Consider the following 14,450-nt stretch of genomic DNA (forward strand, 5'->3'; position numbering starts at 1 on the left):
AAAGCCCGTCGTCTATGACTTCGGGCGCGTGTGATCACGCGCGAAAGAGAAATTTCGATATATATATAATGAATAGGCATCACTTCCCAATGGATAAGGAGCAACCGCCATGAGCGTTTCTTTGATCACATGGTTTGTAACAGATCTCATCTAGAATGGGTAGGGTTAGGAATTTAGGATTGGGTCCGATCCAACCAACCAGCTAGCTAGTGAGGGGCAGGGTAGGGATTGGCCCCCCTCTCGGACTTATGGGGCTGGGCCTTGGCCCATTACCAGGCCTGCCTGTGTCCCCAGCCAGCCGCCGCAGGAGAGGAGCTTCCCGTGCGCGACGCCGCCTCCGACTCCCACCCGCGCCGGCGCCGAGAGGCAGCTTCCGATAACCGCCTCCAGACCCCGTGCTCCGCCCCGCCCTCCCGGACTGCACCACTGCAAGCCCCCTGCCAGCCGGTATGGTTCGGTCCGCCTCGCCAGGGTTCGGCCTCCACACGCCGGTCTCTCCCCCACGCGCGTCACCGCCTCGCTGCGAGTCCGTTTCCACATCCTCTTGCTTCTCAGGTAACCACACCGCTGCATTGAGCATTTTGTGTCTCATAGAGGATTGGAATGGCCTAGTAACACGTACAGTTTAGCAAAAATATAGTTACAACTTACAAGGATTCAGCTGTCCAATGTTCTATGCTCAACATACTGCTGATAATTGATGCACAACAATCGGTAGGATTAACTGTCCTTTCTGTCTGGCGAACGAAGTGGTCCTTTTTCTTCTTCTTTTTTAAATATAGATGAGCAAACAGTTCTGAAAAATATAGATGAGCAAACAAAATTGAACTTATGTGTTAATTTGCCTTAATGACAAGTCAATTAAGGGAAAACTAAGGCCATTCGTACCACCTATACCATTTACAATTTCACTATCTTGTATACAGTATACTTGTAGTTAAATCTTAGACCAAAATTCAAAATCATCCTGTTGTTTGGTGTTATGTCGTGTAACCATACGTGAAACGCGGAGAGGGACTTGTGCAGATTTTGCAACTTCACCAAGAGATAAGAAGAAACAAAAACACATCCTCAATTCCAAATCAAGAGATTTCAGATTTGTCGTGGAATAAGTCAGTTACACAAATTAATAAAATTAAGAACTGTATCACCCGATTCCATGGTAGCATGACATTCTATTTCCTACTAGTAAAAAACACACCTGCTGTCGCTATGCTGCCTCCTTGATCATTCCCGTGGTCAGCTGGCCGACCGCATCTCCCTCCCCCTGCACTACCTTCTCGCCAGGCTAGTCCCCATCTGCCTCCTTCTCGCCCTCTCCAGTAGTGGTCTCGTTGGACTTTTGGGGTAACGTAGCCTCACCTGTATCCTTGCTGGTATATAGCCTTAGCTGAGCCAGCTGATTGATTTGGTCCTGTACTTTGGTTTTTGCTTATTTTTTTGTTGCAGTTTGATATCAGTATTATGCTGTCCTATTTCAGTTCGCTAAATTTCACTGTTCTGTTGCTGATTGTGTTCAGGTGAATGCTCTATCCTTGGAGCTGCAGCATAAACCATATCATGCTGTCCAATTCGAGGCCAATTAGTTGTTACTTGTTTTCTTGTCTGTGCAACCATGGGGATACTACCAATGATTCTAGGAGATCTAGCCAGGAATGTTGATGCAAACATCAATAAGATTGCAGTGCTGAATCCGTTCAGGAGGTTGTCGGGATCTATCGCTGGCAGAAATTCTGGATCGAGTAGGCTATGTGGCATTGACAAGCTTGCTCTGTTGTTCCAAACCTGTGCAGATGTGAGGTCTGTGAAGAAGCTCCACGCTCGCGTTTTTACACTCGGACTTGGCAGGGATGCTATTCTTGGCTTTAAGATCCTGAACTGTTATGCCAATTTAGGTTTCCTACCGAACACAAGATTTGTTTTCCAGGGGATTTTAAATAAGGATCTTGCCATGTGGAATTCGTCCATGGTTGATTATTTCAGAGCTGGTTATCAAGAGGAAGTTATTATTTTGTACAAGGGATTGAAGTTGCATAAGATTTGTATGGATGGGAAAACAATTACTTTTGGCTTGAAAAGCTGCACTGAGCTTCAGAATTTGTTATTGGGCAAAGGAATGCATGCAGACTCACTGAAGCTTGGCCTCAGTGGGGATAAATTTGTTGGTTCTTCCCTCGTTGGTTTATACTCTAAGCTTGGCAGGATGGATGATTCACAGAAGGCGTTTGGAGAGATCCTGGGCAAGGATATTGTTGCTTACACGTCGATGATCAGTGGCTATTCTGAAGTTATGGATTCAATTTCATGGAATGCATTTGAAATTGCCAGTGACATGCTGTGGAACAACTTGGGAGTAAACCGTGTGACTTTGGTTAGCTTGCTGCAGGTTGCTGGGAATTTGGGAGCAATTAGAGAAGGTAAATCAGTCCATTGCTATTCCATTAGGAGAGGAATTGGTGTCTCAGATGAAATTCTGGAGACCAGCCTTGTTGACATGTATACTCGATGTGGAGCTTACCAATTAGCATCTGCTGTCTTGAATAATTCTGAAGGAACTGTGGCTTCCTGGAATGCTATGCTTGCTGGTCTTGCTCGGACTGGACAGAGTGCAAATGCAATCATCTGTTTTTCTGTCATGCTACATGAGCATAAAGTAATTCCAGATTCAGTAACCTATGCAAATGTGCTTTCTGCTTGTTCTGAGTTATGCTATTATGGCTATGCTGCTAGTGTTCATGCCTACCTAACAAGAAGATATATTCCTCTGGATGTAGTTTTGGCCACAGCTCTTATTGAGGTATACTCCAAATGCACTAGAATTTTGAGATCCAGGCATCTCTTTGATCGACTGATGGTTAAAGATGCTGTCTCCTATAACACGATGATCTATGGTTTTCTCCATCATGGCATGGCCAATGATGCCATTACATTATTCAAAGAAATGATTGCAGAATCTGTCTCACCAAATTCCGTGACTGTTCTTAGTCTGCTTGCCGCTTTTGCTGATCAAAGAGATTTTGCTAGAGGGAGGTGGATTCACGGATTTTCCATTAGACATGGCTTCTGTTCAGATGTGGACATTGCAAACCAAATTATACATATGTATTCCAGTTGTGGAAAGATTGCAGCAGCAAGCACTGTATTTGACTCACTGGAAAAGAAAAATTTGGTTTCATGGACGGCCATGATGATGGGATGCTTATTCTGTGGACATAAAGATGAAGTGGTTCGACTATGTCAATTGATGCAGCAACATGGAGAGAAACTTGATTCTGTCACTCTTATAACTGCACTACAGGCTGTTTCTGAGATTGGACATCTGAAAGGTATAAAACAAATTCATGGTTTTGTCTCTCGTGCCTTGTTGGAGAAAGATACAAAGATCACAAATTCTTTGATGACTTCATACGCAAAATGTGGAAAGTTGGATTTGTCAGAAGCTTTGTTCTTTAGTTTGGAACACAGAGACCTGGATTCATGGAATACGATGATCAGTGCTTATGGGATGCATGGATTATACATTAAGGTGCTTGAAATGTATAAGAAAATGGAAGAGGAAAACATTAAGCCTGATGAGTTAACATTTTCTTCAGTGCTTTCTGCTTGCAGTCATGCTGGTCTAGTTAAGGAGGGGTGGTGTATTTTTCAGTCAATGAGTTTAGTTTATTCAGTTCCCCCACAGGAAGAGCATTATGGTTGCATTGTTGATTTATTGGGCCGGGCAGGACAGCTAGAAGAAGGATACAGGTTTATAAAGTTATCTATCTTAAAAGATAAATCCAGTGCATTTTGTGCTTTACTTTCTGCATGCAGAACTCATGGAAACACAATTCTTGGACAGATTATTGGCAAAGAGCTCCTTGAGCTTGAACAACAGAACCCAGGTACTTATGCTTTGATTTCAGAAATGTATGCTCAGAAAGGACAATGGAGTGAATCAGCTAATCTAAGGACTAGAGCTAAAGAAAGTGGGTTGAGAAAACTCCCTGGTTCTAGTTTGATTGAAACAGTGGAGCAAGCTATCAAGTAGTATGTTTTATCCTCCTATTTCAGCCTTTATCAGTAAGGCATGTTGTTTTTGCACTGTATACAATTCTTCTAGTGAAATGGAGAACAAAACGTACCACTCAGATCAGTTTCACTTAGAAGATGGATCACTGTTGTGTGCTTGAATACATCGTTTGAGGCATCTCTGCAACTGAAGTGCAGCTGAAGATCTCTGCCTCCGCTTCTCATGCCAAGCTGGTGCAGCCATCGCTCCTCCTCCCCGGCTGGCCCAGCGCTGTCGTTGGTGACCAGGTGGGCTTCTAATCCACTGCATCCACTGCATCACCAACCCCTCAGCCCCTCGCTGACCACTTCGAGTCGCCTGCTATCTATAACCTCGAGGGCTGCATCGACCACCCCGACAGCGACATCTTTGTATACACCGCGTCCCGGAGAAGGATCCACTGATGGTGTTTCTCGGTAGTTTCTATACTGTGTTCAAATCAACATGTTTTTTAGCTCCATTTTCAGATATAATGGTATTCTTTGCACCTGAAATGTTTTTCCAGATCTTTTAGGTGCCATATTTGTTGAAATTCTGAGTGCACATGTTTTTTCAATTTTGAGTTGCTAAAGTAGTAGAGATGTCAACAAGCTAATCCAATTAGGCCTGTTTCAAATGCTAAGTAGACCTATTTCTCTTATTTGTTAAAGTATCAATGTTGTCAATTTAGTTTCTCTGGTTAGGAGTAGTAGTTTGCAACTTCTAACTGAGAAAAAAAAAATGCTAATAAGCCAGCTTGTTGAAAGCATTGTTAAATATCAGGTGTCCAAAGTTTAAAATAATTGAAGTGATTAGTTCGAAAAATTCAATTACTATATAATGTACCCAGTATCAGTTCTTTGAAATGCTAATCCATCACTTCAATAACTAATTGTGATGGTGGCAAGATGAGCTACTTCGGTAATTTTGTCATATTTACACCTTCACCTCCTTTACCCACAATTATTTACACCTGATGGTATGCCACAACCTTCTTATCAGATTCGCAGATGGCGCATCAATCAGCTGCATCTTCGTATCAAAGTGGGGGGCACACCCCATTTAAAGACCTAACGAACGCCCCAACTAATGGTTAAATACTATGGAAGAACTGAACTTTGTCCTGTATTTTATGCAGCTATGTCTATTGCTCCTGATGTCATATTATCCACTCACAAATAGGTGTCAGTATAAACAATGACAATGAGACTCCCACAAGTATGCGCATCCACTGGATGCAGATCCGAATGAAGGTAAGAGACAAAGGGAACAGTCATTTGCTTTTAAATTTCGTTTTGTTTCCATGTTTCCATATAAGAAGTATTCATGTTTTGTAGTGTTTCAGAAATTGCTTTTGACTTTTCCATTTCCATTTAAGATGTTGCAACCCTCCCAACAGTCATTTGTTTAAGATGTTTTGTAGTGTTTCAGAGATTGCATGCAACATTCTATCTGACGTTGGAGCTACATGTTTAACTGCTCTATTTTCTCCTGATGTAGCAGGGGCAGCAAATTCACTTCTGCATGTAACCTGTTCTGAGCTTAAGTATGCCATTACAGTTTTTGCACTATTTTTTGCTATTTTCCTGAAATTGTATTTGAGTGCCACCTGGTGTCAACTGAATGGAAAAGAATGTTAGTCTTTTTTTTTGGTTGAGTACTGTCCTAAATTTTCACCTTGCTAGAGATGGTGATAAAAATTAGTAGCTTGTATCTTGGATTCTTTTCCTGTGCAATTTGGAATATGAGGGGAGTGGCCTAAACTTGCAACCTGTAGAAAAGTTGTGTAGCTGCTATCGTGGTGAGAATTGCAAATCCCTCATTTCTTATTTCTTTTCTTCAAATGCATTGAAGGAACATAGGGGGCATATAACGAGAAAATTATTAGCAGGATTGGTATCCTGATTACTTGGGAGGGTTGCATGGAAAAAAAATGTTCAAGGACATATGAGTCATATGTTTCATATTATGGTCAAGAAGCATTATTAAATGTTTTGATTGTGGCTCTGTGTGTACCATTGTTACAGGTCTTGCAATAGAGACAAAAATGATCATGTGCAGTAATTTTCTACTTTAAAAGGTCTGCCCGTTAACTGCTTTTGTATATCAAATACATGTTTCAAAAATTAGAACATGGTATCCGTCACACGTGAGAAATGATAATATTAAACATTATTTATCCTTTAATTTTGTGTTTTATTAGCGATGTAACCTCGAGGGCTGATTAGACCCTCCCCGGCAGCGACATCTTTGTATCCACCGGGCGGCATTTCAGATAGTTTCTAATACTCTGTTTTCAAGTCAACATGTTTCTTGTAGCTCTGTTTTCAAATCTAATGGTATGCGTCGCACCTGAATTGTTCTTCCAAGGAGCACCGCTCCCAAATTATAAATGGAGCAACTGTGTGAAGCCCTGGATTGGAGTAGTAGAAGTACAGAAGTACTAACAAGAGGTTGCCATGTGTTAGGAACCAATATGACATTTGTTATGTCGATCCAAGTGTTTTAGGGTGTATGCCAGTGGCAAGGTCAATGTCTACTCTACATGAGTACTATGCTAGGCTGCCTGCAGACAGCGGTTGGATCTCCGGTGCACAGTGATCCCGAACACCCCCCTCATGTCTAGCGTCCTCGGCTCTGCGCCATCTGGAAGTGCCCAATCAAAGTGGTACAGGAGATTCGCCAGTGTGAGCTCAATAGTCGTGGTTGCAAATAAAGCTCCTGAACATTGCCTACGTCCAGCTCCGAAGGAGATGAAAAAGTGTCTCCCCTTGTGATCCAGTTTGCTATTCTCGAACCTTTCTGGCTTGAACTCTCCAGCCAAGGTCTGCGCCGGTTATCATAACTCTACACTGGCCTAGTATTTGTCCAACTTTGAGCGTTGCCCTTGCCATTGCATGTTGATTCCTTTTTTTAGAGGGGTACAAATCAGAACATATACAACTCACTCACACCACACACACTCTCAAGGCATGTACAAACGTGCATGTTTAAACACACACGCTACATACGGAAAGTCGCTATGCGTGCACGTGTGTGTATCCCGAAAAGAATGGCTCCCCGCTCTCGTGAGACTCGGGAGCTAATTCCAGGATCAAACTCCCGACCAGCCCATTCCTGTAACCGGAACAAAACCAACCGAGCTATCGCTCGGTCCTCATTGCGTGTGGATTCATGATGAGCTCCGCCATAGCCCATTCTAGTGATGAGCGTTGCCCTCGCCAAACCGACGTTGTGAGAGGAACCGATAAGTGATAGAGTGGAAGGTTGCAACAGCTGATATGAATATTAGACATGCATTCATCCAGGGATACGAAATTATTCACAAAACATTTGGGGACTCCCTGTTGTGCAATGGGCTCCAAGCCCCCAATATCAGGGGCCATTGGTAACAAAAGAAAAACACCTAATTATATGTTTGTGTAGAGGCTCTGTTCTTCCTACATCCATTCCATGTCAGCATATCCGGCTCTGGAATACAAGTATATGCAGTTTGAAACTCTGAGCAAGTCATGAGATTTATAGGTTGATCCATGACTTCGTGTTCAAAAGAGAGAAAGAAACTACCCATGTTAATTGTTTTGTAAGAATCGGAAGATAATAGGGAGTGTTGATGATGGATTGAGAACAAACATTTGTGTGTGCAAGTGTGTTGACCTAATGACATGTCATAGCTGGTGTCCAGGCAGACCAGCAATAGAAAGCGGCTTCGACAAGTACATCATGAGTGGTGTCTGACAAACCGAGGCGGGAACAAGCAGAGGAGCTTCACGGGTGTGTGTTCCATTGGATACCCGAGTGTGTGGGCCCAGTTTGTTAGCATGTGTAGGTGTGGGGATTGAAAGTGTTGTACTATTACCGTGAACGATTAAAAAAACGAAAAGTAAAAGCTTCCTCTGCTCCTCTTCTAGAACTCTCTTACTTCCTATCCAGGGACCGCCACCTCATCGCTAGTGTTACACACCAGTACTAGCAATACCGAATTTACAAAAGCAATTTGAATTGAAAACTAATGCATTTGACACTGGTATTGGTGCTATTCTAACTCAAGGTAGCCAACCATCGGCTAATTCCAATAAAGGCTTAGGACTTACAAACTAAAAATTATCAACTTATGAAAAAGGAATTCATTGCAATTATGATGATTGTTGATAAGTGGAGATCTTACCTTATGAGAGGATGGACCTTTCACCATAAAAACAGACCACAAGAACCCACCTCAATGATCAACAACTCACAACTAATCTAAAAAAGAAAGCTATGACTAAGTTGATGGGCCTTCAGTTCAACTTTCAGTAAAAAAAGGGATGAAAAACAAAGCAGCTGATGCACCATCTAAAATGGGGCATTTATTTGAGCTTCAAGCAATTTCAGGGTGTCAACCAAAGTGGATAGAGGAGGTCACTAACTCATACCACAATGATTCAAATGCTCTCAAATTGCTCATTGAACTATCTCTTGTTTCACCTAATGATCAAGGAATCGCTTTAGAAGCAGGCCTAATAAAAAAAATATGGTAAAATATGAATTGGGGCTCATACTGCATTGCAGACTAAGATAATTGCTGCCTCCATGCATCAACAGTAGGTGGACATTCTGGCACACAATCAACATATCAAAGGCTCAAGAAATTATTCATATGGACAAGACTAAAAATTGATGTTGAAAGCTATGTGAAGCAATGCAAAATGTGCCAACAAGGAAAGCATGAATACTGCAAAACCCCATGTCTTACAACCACGCATGTGCGTGATAGTGCTTGAAAGGACCTATCAATGGACTTCGTAGAAGGCTTACCTAAGTCTGAAGGGTACTCAGTGATCTTAGTAGTGGTTGATCGTTTTACCAAGTATGCACATTTCTTACCCTTGCAACACCCTTTTTTAACACAACAAGTAGCAAAACTATTTTTAATCAAATAATCAAGATCCATGGTGTTCCCCAAACAATTATGTCAGACCAAACAAAAACTTCACAAGTCAATTTTAGCAAGAATTGTTTAGATTAATGGACACTAAACTTCATTAGCACATCATACCATCCTTAAATAGAGCGTATCAATTAATATTTGGAGATGTTCCTCAGTTGTGTTGTGCTAAGTTCTAATACAACACTAGTCACCACTCATCCTTAGGTTGCTCTTCATTCAAGGCACTGGGGTGAGAGTGCAAACATAAGAAATAATAATTGTTTCTAAAAACATAAGAAAAATTAATTATTGATCTAATCAAAATCCAATGCAAAAGAACGACAAATCATTCCACGGTGAGAGTGAGGAGGAAAGCAATCCTACAAGGCCTCTAGTGTGGACACCCTAATGCTAACTCAAAATTTCGTTGTAAAGCATGAGAGCCCTTGTGTCGGCCAAGTTAAGAGGACCGGTTCGAATGATGGTTGCACCGCCAATCTTCCTGATCCAATACTAAAATCAGACTCTGATGATCAAAAAGAAAAAAAAAAGTAGACAAACAAAAAGCAAGAGGATTACCTGTCCTGAATCCTCATCAATAGTAGCAACCAAATCCATGGGGATATTAACAATTATCGGGGAGAATATTTGTCCTCTTAAGTTTTGAATGCAGCTGAGGCTTCAATTACTAAGAGAACTTATTTGGGGCTCTTTTCACCTCTTGATGGCTCTATTTAGAGGAAGTGTCAATGCCAGATAATTTATTCGTAAGATTTTCTTCTAGAAAAAAAATACAAATACCATTCTATAAGTCACCTTAAATTGCAAATACCCTTGCAGGTAAAATAATTACATTTACCGCACCACAAGTTTAATTCTGGTGCAAATCCCCTCTAACTTGATGCTATGCCAATATATATAGCCTGCCAACATGAAAAGGTGAGGCAGAGAATGGTATAACTGCACACTAAAGTCTATTGTATGAGATGTGTTATTACAATTTTTTCCTAAAATCAGAAAAGTCTCATGGGTCCTAAAATGTAGTTAAACAATCCTTTGTCTACTCCTTTCTATGTTGTTGCATACGTGTAACGGTTGAGTTCACATCATGGCAATTTGTCGATATAGCACCAAGCAAGAGTCTCAATGAGAGTAAATACAACTCTTTTACTTGTAGAAGGGTATTTGTAACGAGATTATACTTGTAGGGTGGTAGCCGTAGCTCTTTTACTTATAAAGGGTATTTTGCAAGTGGGCGGTATTTGCAAATTTTCTTTCTGTTTTGCTGGAAAAGGTTTGTTTGCGTATCCCGCAAATCAATTTCCTAATTTTCTTGGACGTTTTTGCCCTTTCGTGAGAATGTGTTAGCCCATGGACCCACGGTGATTTCGTTGCCTTTGATCATCAGTCGCCTCTTATCGTCCACAGCTCCAGGATGGCATAAACCCTGCATCCTGAGCCTAGAGAGGGCTCAGGGACGGACGGCGGACACAGCTCATTATCCCCAACCCAGTCAAGAACCCAACCTCCGTTTCCTTCCGCCACCACCGGAGCGACTCCGAGAGCATATCGCGGCGATTTGCGCTCTCACATTTCTCGGAAAAAATTTAGGTGGTGCTCTGTCGCCATCAGGAACGGCGCGCGGGAGCCATGGAGCTCTGCTGCTCGGGTGTCCTAAGCGGCGGCGCCACGCGAGCAGCGCCGCCGAGGACCCCAAGGCACCGGAACATGGGAGCCTCGTCCCCTGGAGGACTCTTGGTGACCCCACCCAAGCGGCGGCGAGGCGGCCGCGCCGGCTGCCGCCAGCTGGGCCCGCCCGCGCCGCCCCGCCACGAGCGGCGAGGGGCGGGCACGGAGAGCGTCGTCCACATGCTCAGGTCGGCGGCCGGTCCCGCCGAGGCTCTGGAGCTCTTCAAGACGGCGGCGCGGCAGCCCACGCTCGTCCACACCACGGAGTCGTGCAACTACATGCTGGAGCTGATGCGCGCCCACGGCCGGGTCGGGGACATGGCGCAGGTGTTCGACCTAATGCAGAGGCAGATCGTCAAGACCAATGTCTGCACGTTCGCCACCATCTTCAGGGGCGTGGGTGTCGAGGGCGGGCTCCGGAGCGCGCCTGTGGCCTTGCCGGTGATGAGAGAAGCGGGGATTTGCTTGAACGCGTTCACCTACAATGGCTTGATTTACTTCCTCGTCAAGTCAGGCTTCGATAGGGAGGCAATGGAGGTTTATAAGGCTGTGGCAGAGGACGGTATTGCGCCGAGTGTGAGGACCTACTCCGTGCTGATGGTGGCGTTCGCGAAGAGGAGAGATGTCGATTCAGTTCTCTGGTTGTTGGGTGAGATGGAGGCTCGCGGCGTGAAGCCAAATGTGTATAGCTACACCATCTGCATTCGGGTTCTTGGGCAGGCTGGAAGATTTGAGGAGGCGTATCAAATTCTTGGGAAAATGGAGGATGCCGGGTGCAAGCCGGATGTCGTTACAAATACTGTGCTTATACAAGTCCTCTGTGATGCTGGTCGGCTAAGTGATGCCAAGGATGTATTTTGGAAGATGAAAGCGAGTGATCAAAAACCTGATCGTGTCACATACATTACTCTCTTAGACAAGTGTGGTGACAGTGGCGATTCGCAATCAGTGACAGAAATTTGGAATGCAATGGAAGCTGATGGGTATAATGACAATATTGTTCCTTATACTGCAGTTGTGGATGCATTATGCCAAGTTGGGAGGGTCAATGAAGCTTCAGCTGTGTTTGATGAGATGAAGCAAAAGGGTATATTGCCTGAGCAGTACTCATATAACTCCTTAATATCTGGGTTTCTGAAAGCTAATATGTTCGACCGTGCACTGGAGCTCTTCAACCATATGAATATTCATGGTCCTAGTCCAAATGGCTACACGCATGTACTTTTCATTAATTACTATGGTAAATCTGGCCAATCTCTGAAAGCAATTCAAAGATATGAGCTTATGAAGAGCAAAGGGATTGCTCCTGATGTTGTTGCTGGTAATGCTGTTTTGTATAGTCTTGCTAAATCTGGAAGACTTGGAATGGCAAAAAGGGTCTTCTATGAATTAAAAGCCATGGGAGTTTCTCCAGACACTATCACCTACACCATGATGATTAAATGTTGCGGCAAGGCATCAAAGGCTGATGAAGCTGTGAAGTTTTTCTCTGATATGATGGAAACTGGATGTGTTCCTGATGTTCTTGCAGTTAATTCTTTGATTGATACGCTCTACAAGGGAGGCAGGGGAAATGAAGCGTGGCAACTTTTCCATCAACTAAAAGAAATGAAAATTAAGCCCACTGATGGTACATACAACACACTTATGTCAGGATTAGGAAGAGAAGGTAAAGTGAAGGAGGTAATGCATCTGCTTGAAGAAATGAGCTCAAGTAGTTATCCACCTAATTTAATTACATACAATACAGTTCTAGATTGTCTCTGCAAAAATGGGGAGGTGAACCGTGCAATACATATGCTGTACAGTATGACTACGAAAGGTTGCATACCTGACCTTTCATCTTACAACACTGTCATGTATGGCCTTGTTAAAGAGGACAGATTTAAAGAGGCATTCAGGATGTTTTGTCAAATGAAGAAGGTTCTTGCTCCAGATTATGCAACATTGTGTACTGTCCTCCCGAGTTTTGTGAAAAATGGATTGATGAAGGAAGCTCTCCATACTGTTAAGGAATACATTCTTAAGCCCGATTGTGATATGGATAGGTCTTCGTTCCATTCACTAATGGAAGGGATACTGAAGAAGGCTAGCACAAGAAAGTCAATTGAGTTCGCCGAAAACATAGCATCAAATGGAATTCTCCTAAATGATTTCTTTTTGTGCCCATTGATTAGGCACCTCTGTAAGCACAAGAAAACTCTTGAAGCTCATGAACTCTTCCTAAAGTTTAAGAGTTTTGGAGTTTCACTAAAAACTGGCTCATATAATTCTCTTATCTGTGGCCTTGTGGATGAAAACCTGATTGATATCGCTGAAGGCTTGTTCGCTGAAATGAATAGAATCGGATGTGGCCCAGATGAGTTCACTTACAATTTGATTCTTGATGCCATGGGAAAGTCAATGCGGATTGAGCAAATGTTTAAAGTCCAAGAGGAGATGCATCGCAAGGGATTTGAATCAACTTATGTTACTTATAACACAATCATTTCTGGTCTCGTAAAATCAAAAAGATTGGACCAGGCTATAGACTTGTATTATGATCTGATGAGCGAAGGCTTCTCTCCCACACCATGTACATACGGTCCTCTTCTCGATGGGTTGTTAAAAGCTGGAAAGATAGAAAATGCAGAAAGTCTTTTTAATGAGATGCTAGAGTATGGTTGCAAACCTAATTGCACCATCTACAATATTCTGCTGAATGGACATCGAATAGCTGGTAACACAGAAAACGTTTGTCAGCTTTTTCAGAAGATGATCGACCAAGGAATAAACCCAGATATAAAATCCTATACAGTTCTTATCGGCACCCTCTGCACAGCTGGAAGATTAAATGATGGTTTGTCTTATTTTAGACAACTGATGGAATTAGGACTTGATCCTGATCTTATCACCTATAATTTGCTCATTGATGGCCTTGGAAAATCTGATAGAATAGAGGAAACAGTCTCCCTCTTCAATGAGATGAAGAAGAAAGGAATTACCCCAAACTTGTACACATACAATTCACTAATTCTCTACTTAGGAAAAGCAGGGAAGGCTGCTGAAGCTGGGAAGATGTATGAAGAACTACTGATGAAAGGATGGAAGCCTAATGTTTTCACATATAATGCCCTTATCAGGGGTTACAATGTTTCTGGCAGTACTGATAATGCATATGCTACCTATGGTCGGATGATTGTTGGAGGGTGCCGACCTAATTCGAGCACTTACATGCAACTTCCAAATCAATTGTGACTGAGAAGTTAGTTATAGCGTGTACTTATTTCTGTATAGTTTTGTCTATAGTGGGAAAATGATCAACTGTAGATAGTAGCCAATACTTTGTTCAACAGATCTGAGGGTATTCTTGGTATTATTCTAAATTAATGTTCCACTCATGCTAGCAGAAGTTTATGTAATATACAATTGAAGGGACCATGTGCTCCATTTTCACCGACACATTGAAAGCAGTAACACCCATCAAATTCTTCTATGCCCATCGTGAAATAGATTGGCCTGCACTGCAGTACAGCTACAGATTGATAAAAGCTGGGTGTTGTTTAATCGATTGATCCATTTGCCGTTATTATTTCACCCTTTCAGAATAACGGTGGCATACAACAATATTTTCTTGCAGATATCCTTCAGTTGGTCCCTTCAGATCGTGCCGACGCGCTGCACCCGACGCCGGTCTCCAGCTTCGCCCTTCTCTCCCCGGTTGGCTCCCTTTCGGCAGCAGCGAGGAGCCCCGCCAGATGTCTAGACCGTCGAGGAGAACCTCTACCCCACACTCAAGAAGAAGGATGCGTTTTTTGCGATTTGCAGTATGGTGGGCTCAGG

At 42.9% G+C, this 14,450-nt stretch overlaps 2 protein-coding genes across 11 annotated transcripts; both read left to right on the forward strand.

Moving 5' to 3' along the window:
• The first annotated feature begins 266 nt into the window (after window positions 1-266).
• LOC133915916 (pentatricopeptide repeat-containing protein At4g21300-like) lies at window positions 267-6,313 on the forward strand. 10 transcript variants are annotated; one of them, XM_062359319.1, is made up of 5 exons: window positions 267-555; window positions 1,521-4,467; window positions 5,033-5,122; window positions 5,213-5,283; window positions 6,058-6,313. In XM_062359319.1, the coding sequence occupies exon 2, from the start codon at window positions 1,616-1,618 to the stop codon at window positions 4,028-4,030; it is 2,415 nt and encodes an 804-aa protein (XP_062215303.1). In that variant the 5' UTR covers window positions 267-555; window positions 1,521-1,615; the 3' UTR covers window positions 4,031-4,467; window positions 5,033-5,122; window positions 5,213-5,283; window positions 6,058-6,313. The 10 variants fall into 10 exon arrangements, with proteins under 10 accessions (XP_062215303.1, XP_062215302.1, XP_062215301.1 ...); XM_062359318.1 differs by lacking the exon at window positions 6,058-6,313 and adding an exon at window positions 5,531-6,001; XM_062359317.1 differs by lacking the exon at window positions 6,058-6,313 and adding an exon at window positions 5,534-6,001.
• A 4,040-nt stretch (window positions 6,314-10,353) lies between these two features.
• Window positions 10,354-14,069, forward strand: LOC133915918 (pentatricopeptide repeat-containing protein At4g31850, chloroplastic). The gene has a single exon (XM_062359322.1). The coding sequence runs from the start codon at window positions 10,590-10,592 to the stop codon at window positions 13,863-13,865; it is 3,276 nt and encodes a 1,091-aa protein (XP_062215306.1). The 5' UTR covers window positions 10,354-10,589; the 3' UTR covers window positions 13,866-14,069.
• Window positions 14,070-14,450: the final 381 nt, after the last annotated feature.

Source organism: Phragmites australis, chromosome 4, assembly GCF_958298935.1.
Source record: "Phragmites australis chromosome 4, lpPhrAust1.1, whole genome shotgun sequence".
Classification (NCBI taxonomy): domain Eukaryota; kingdom Viridiplantae; phylum Streptophyta; class Magnoliopsida; order Poales; family Poaceae; genus Phragmites; species Phragmites australis.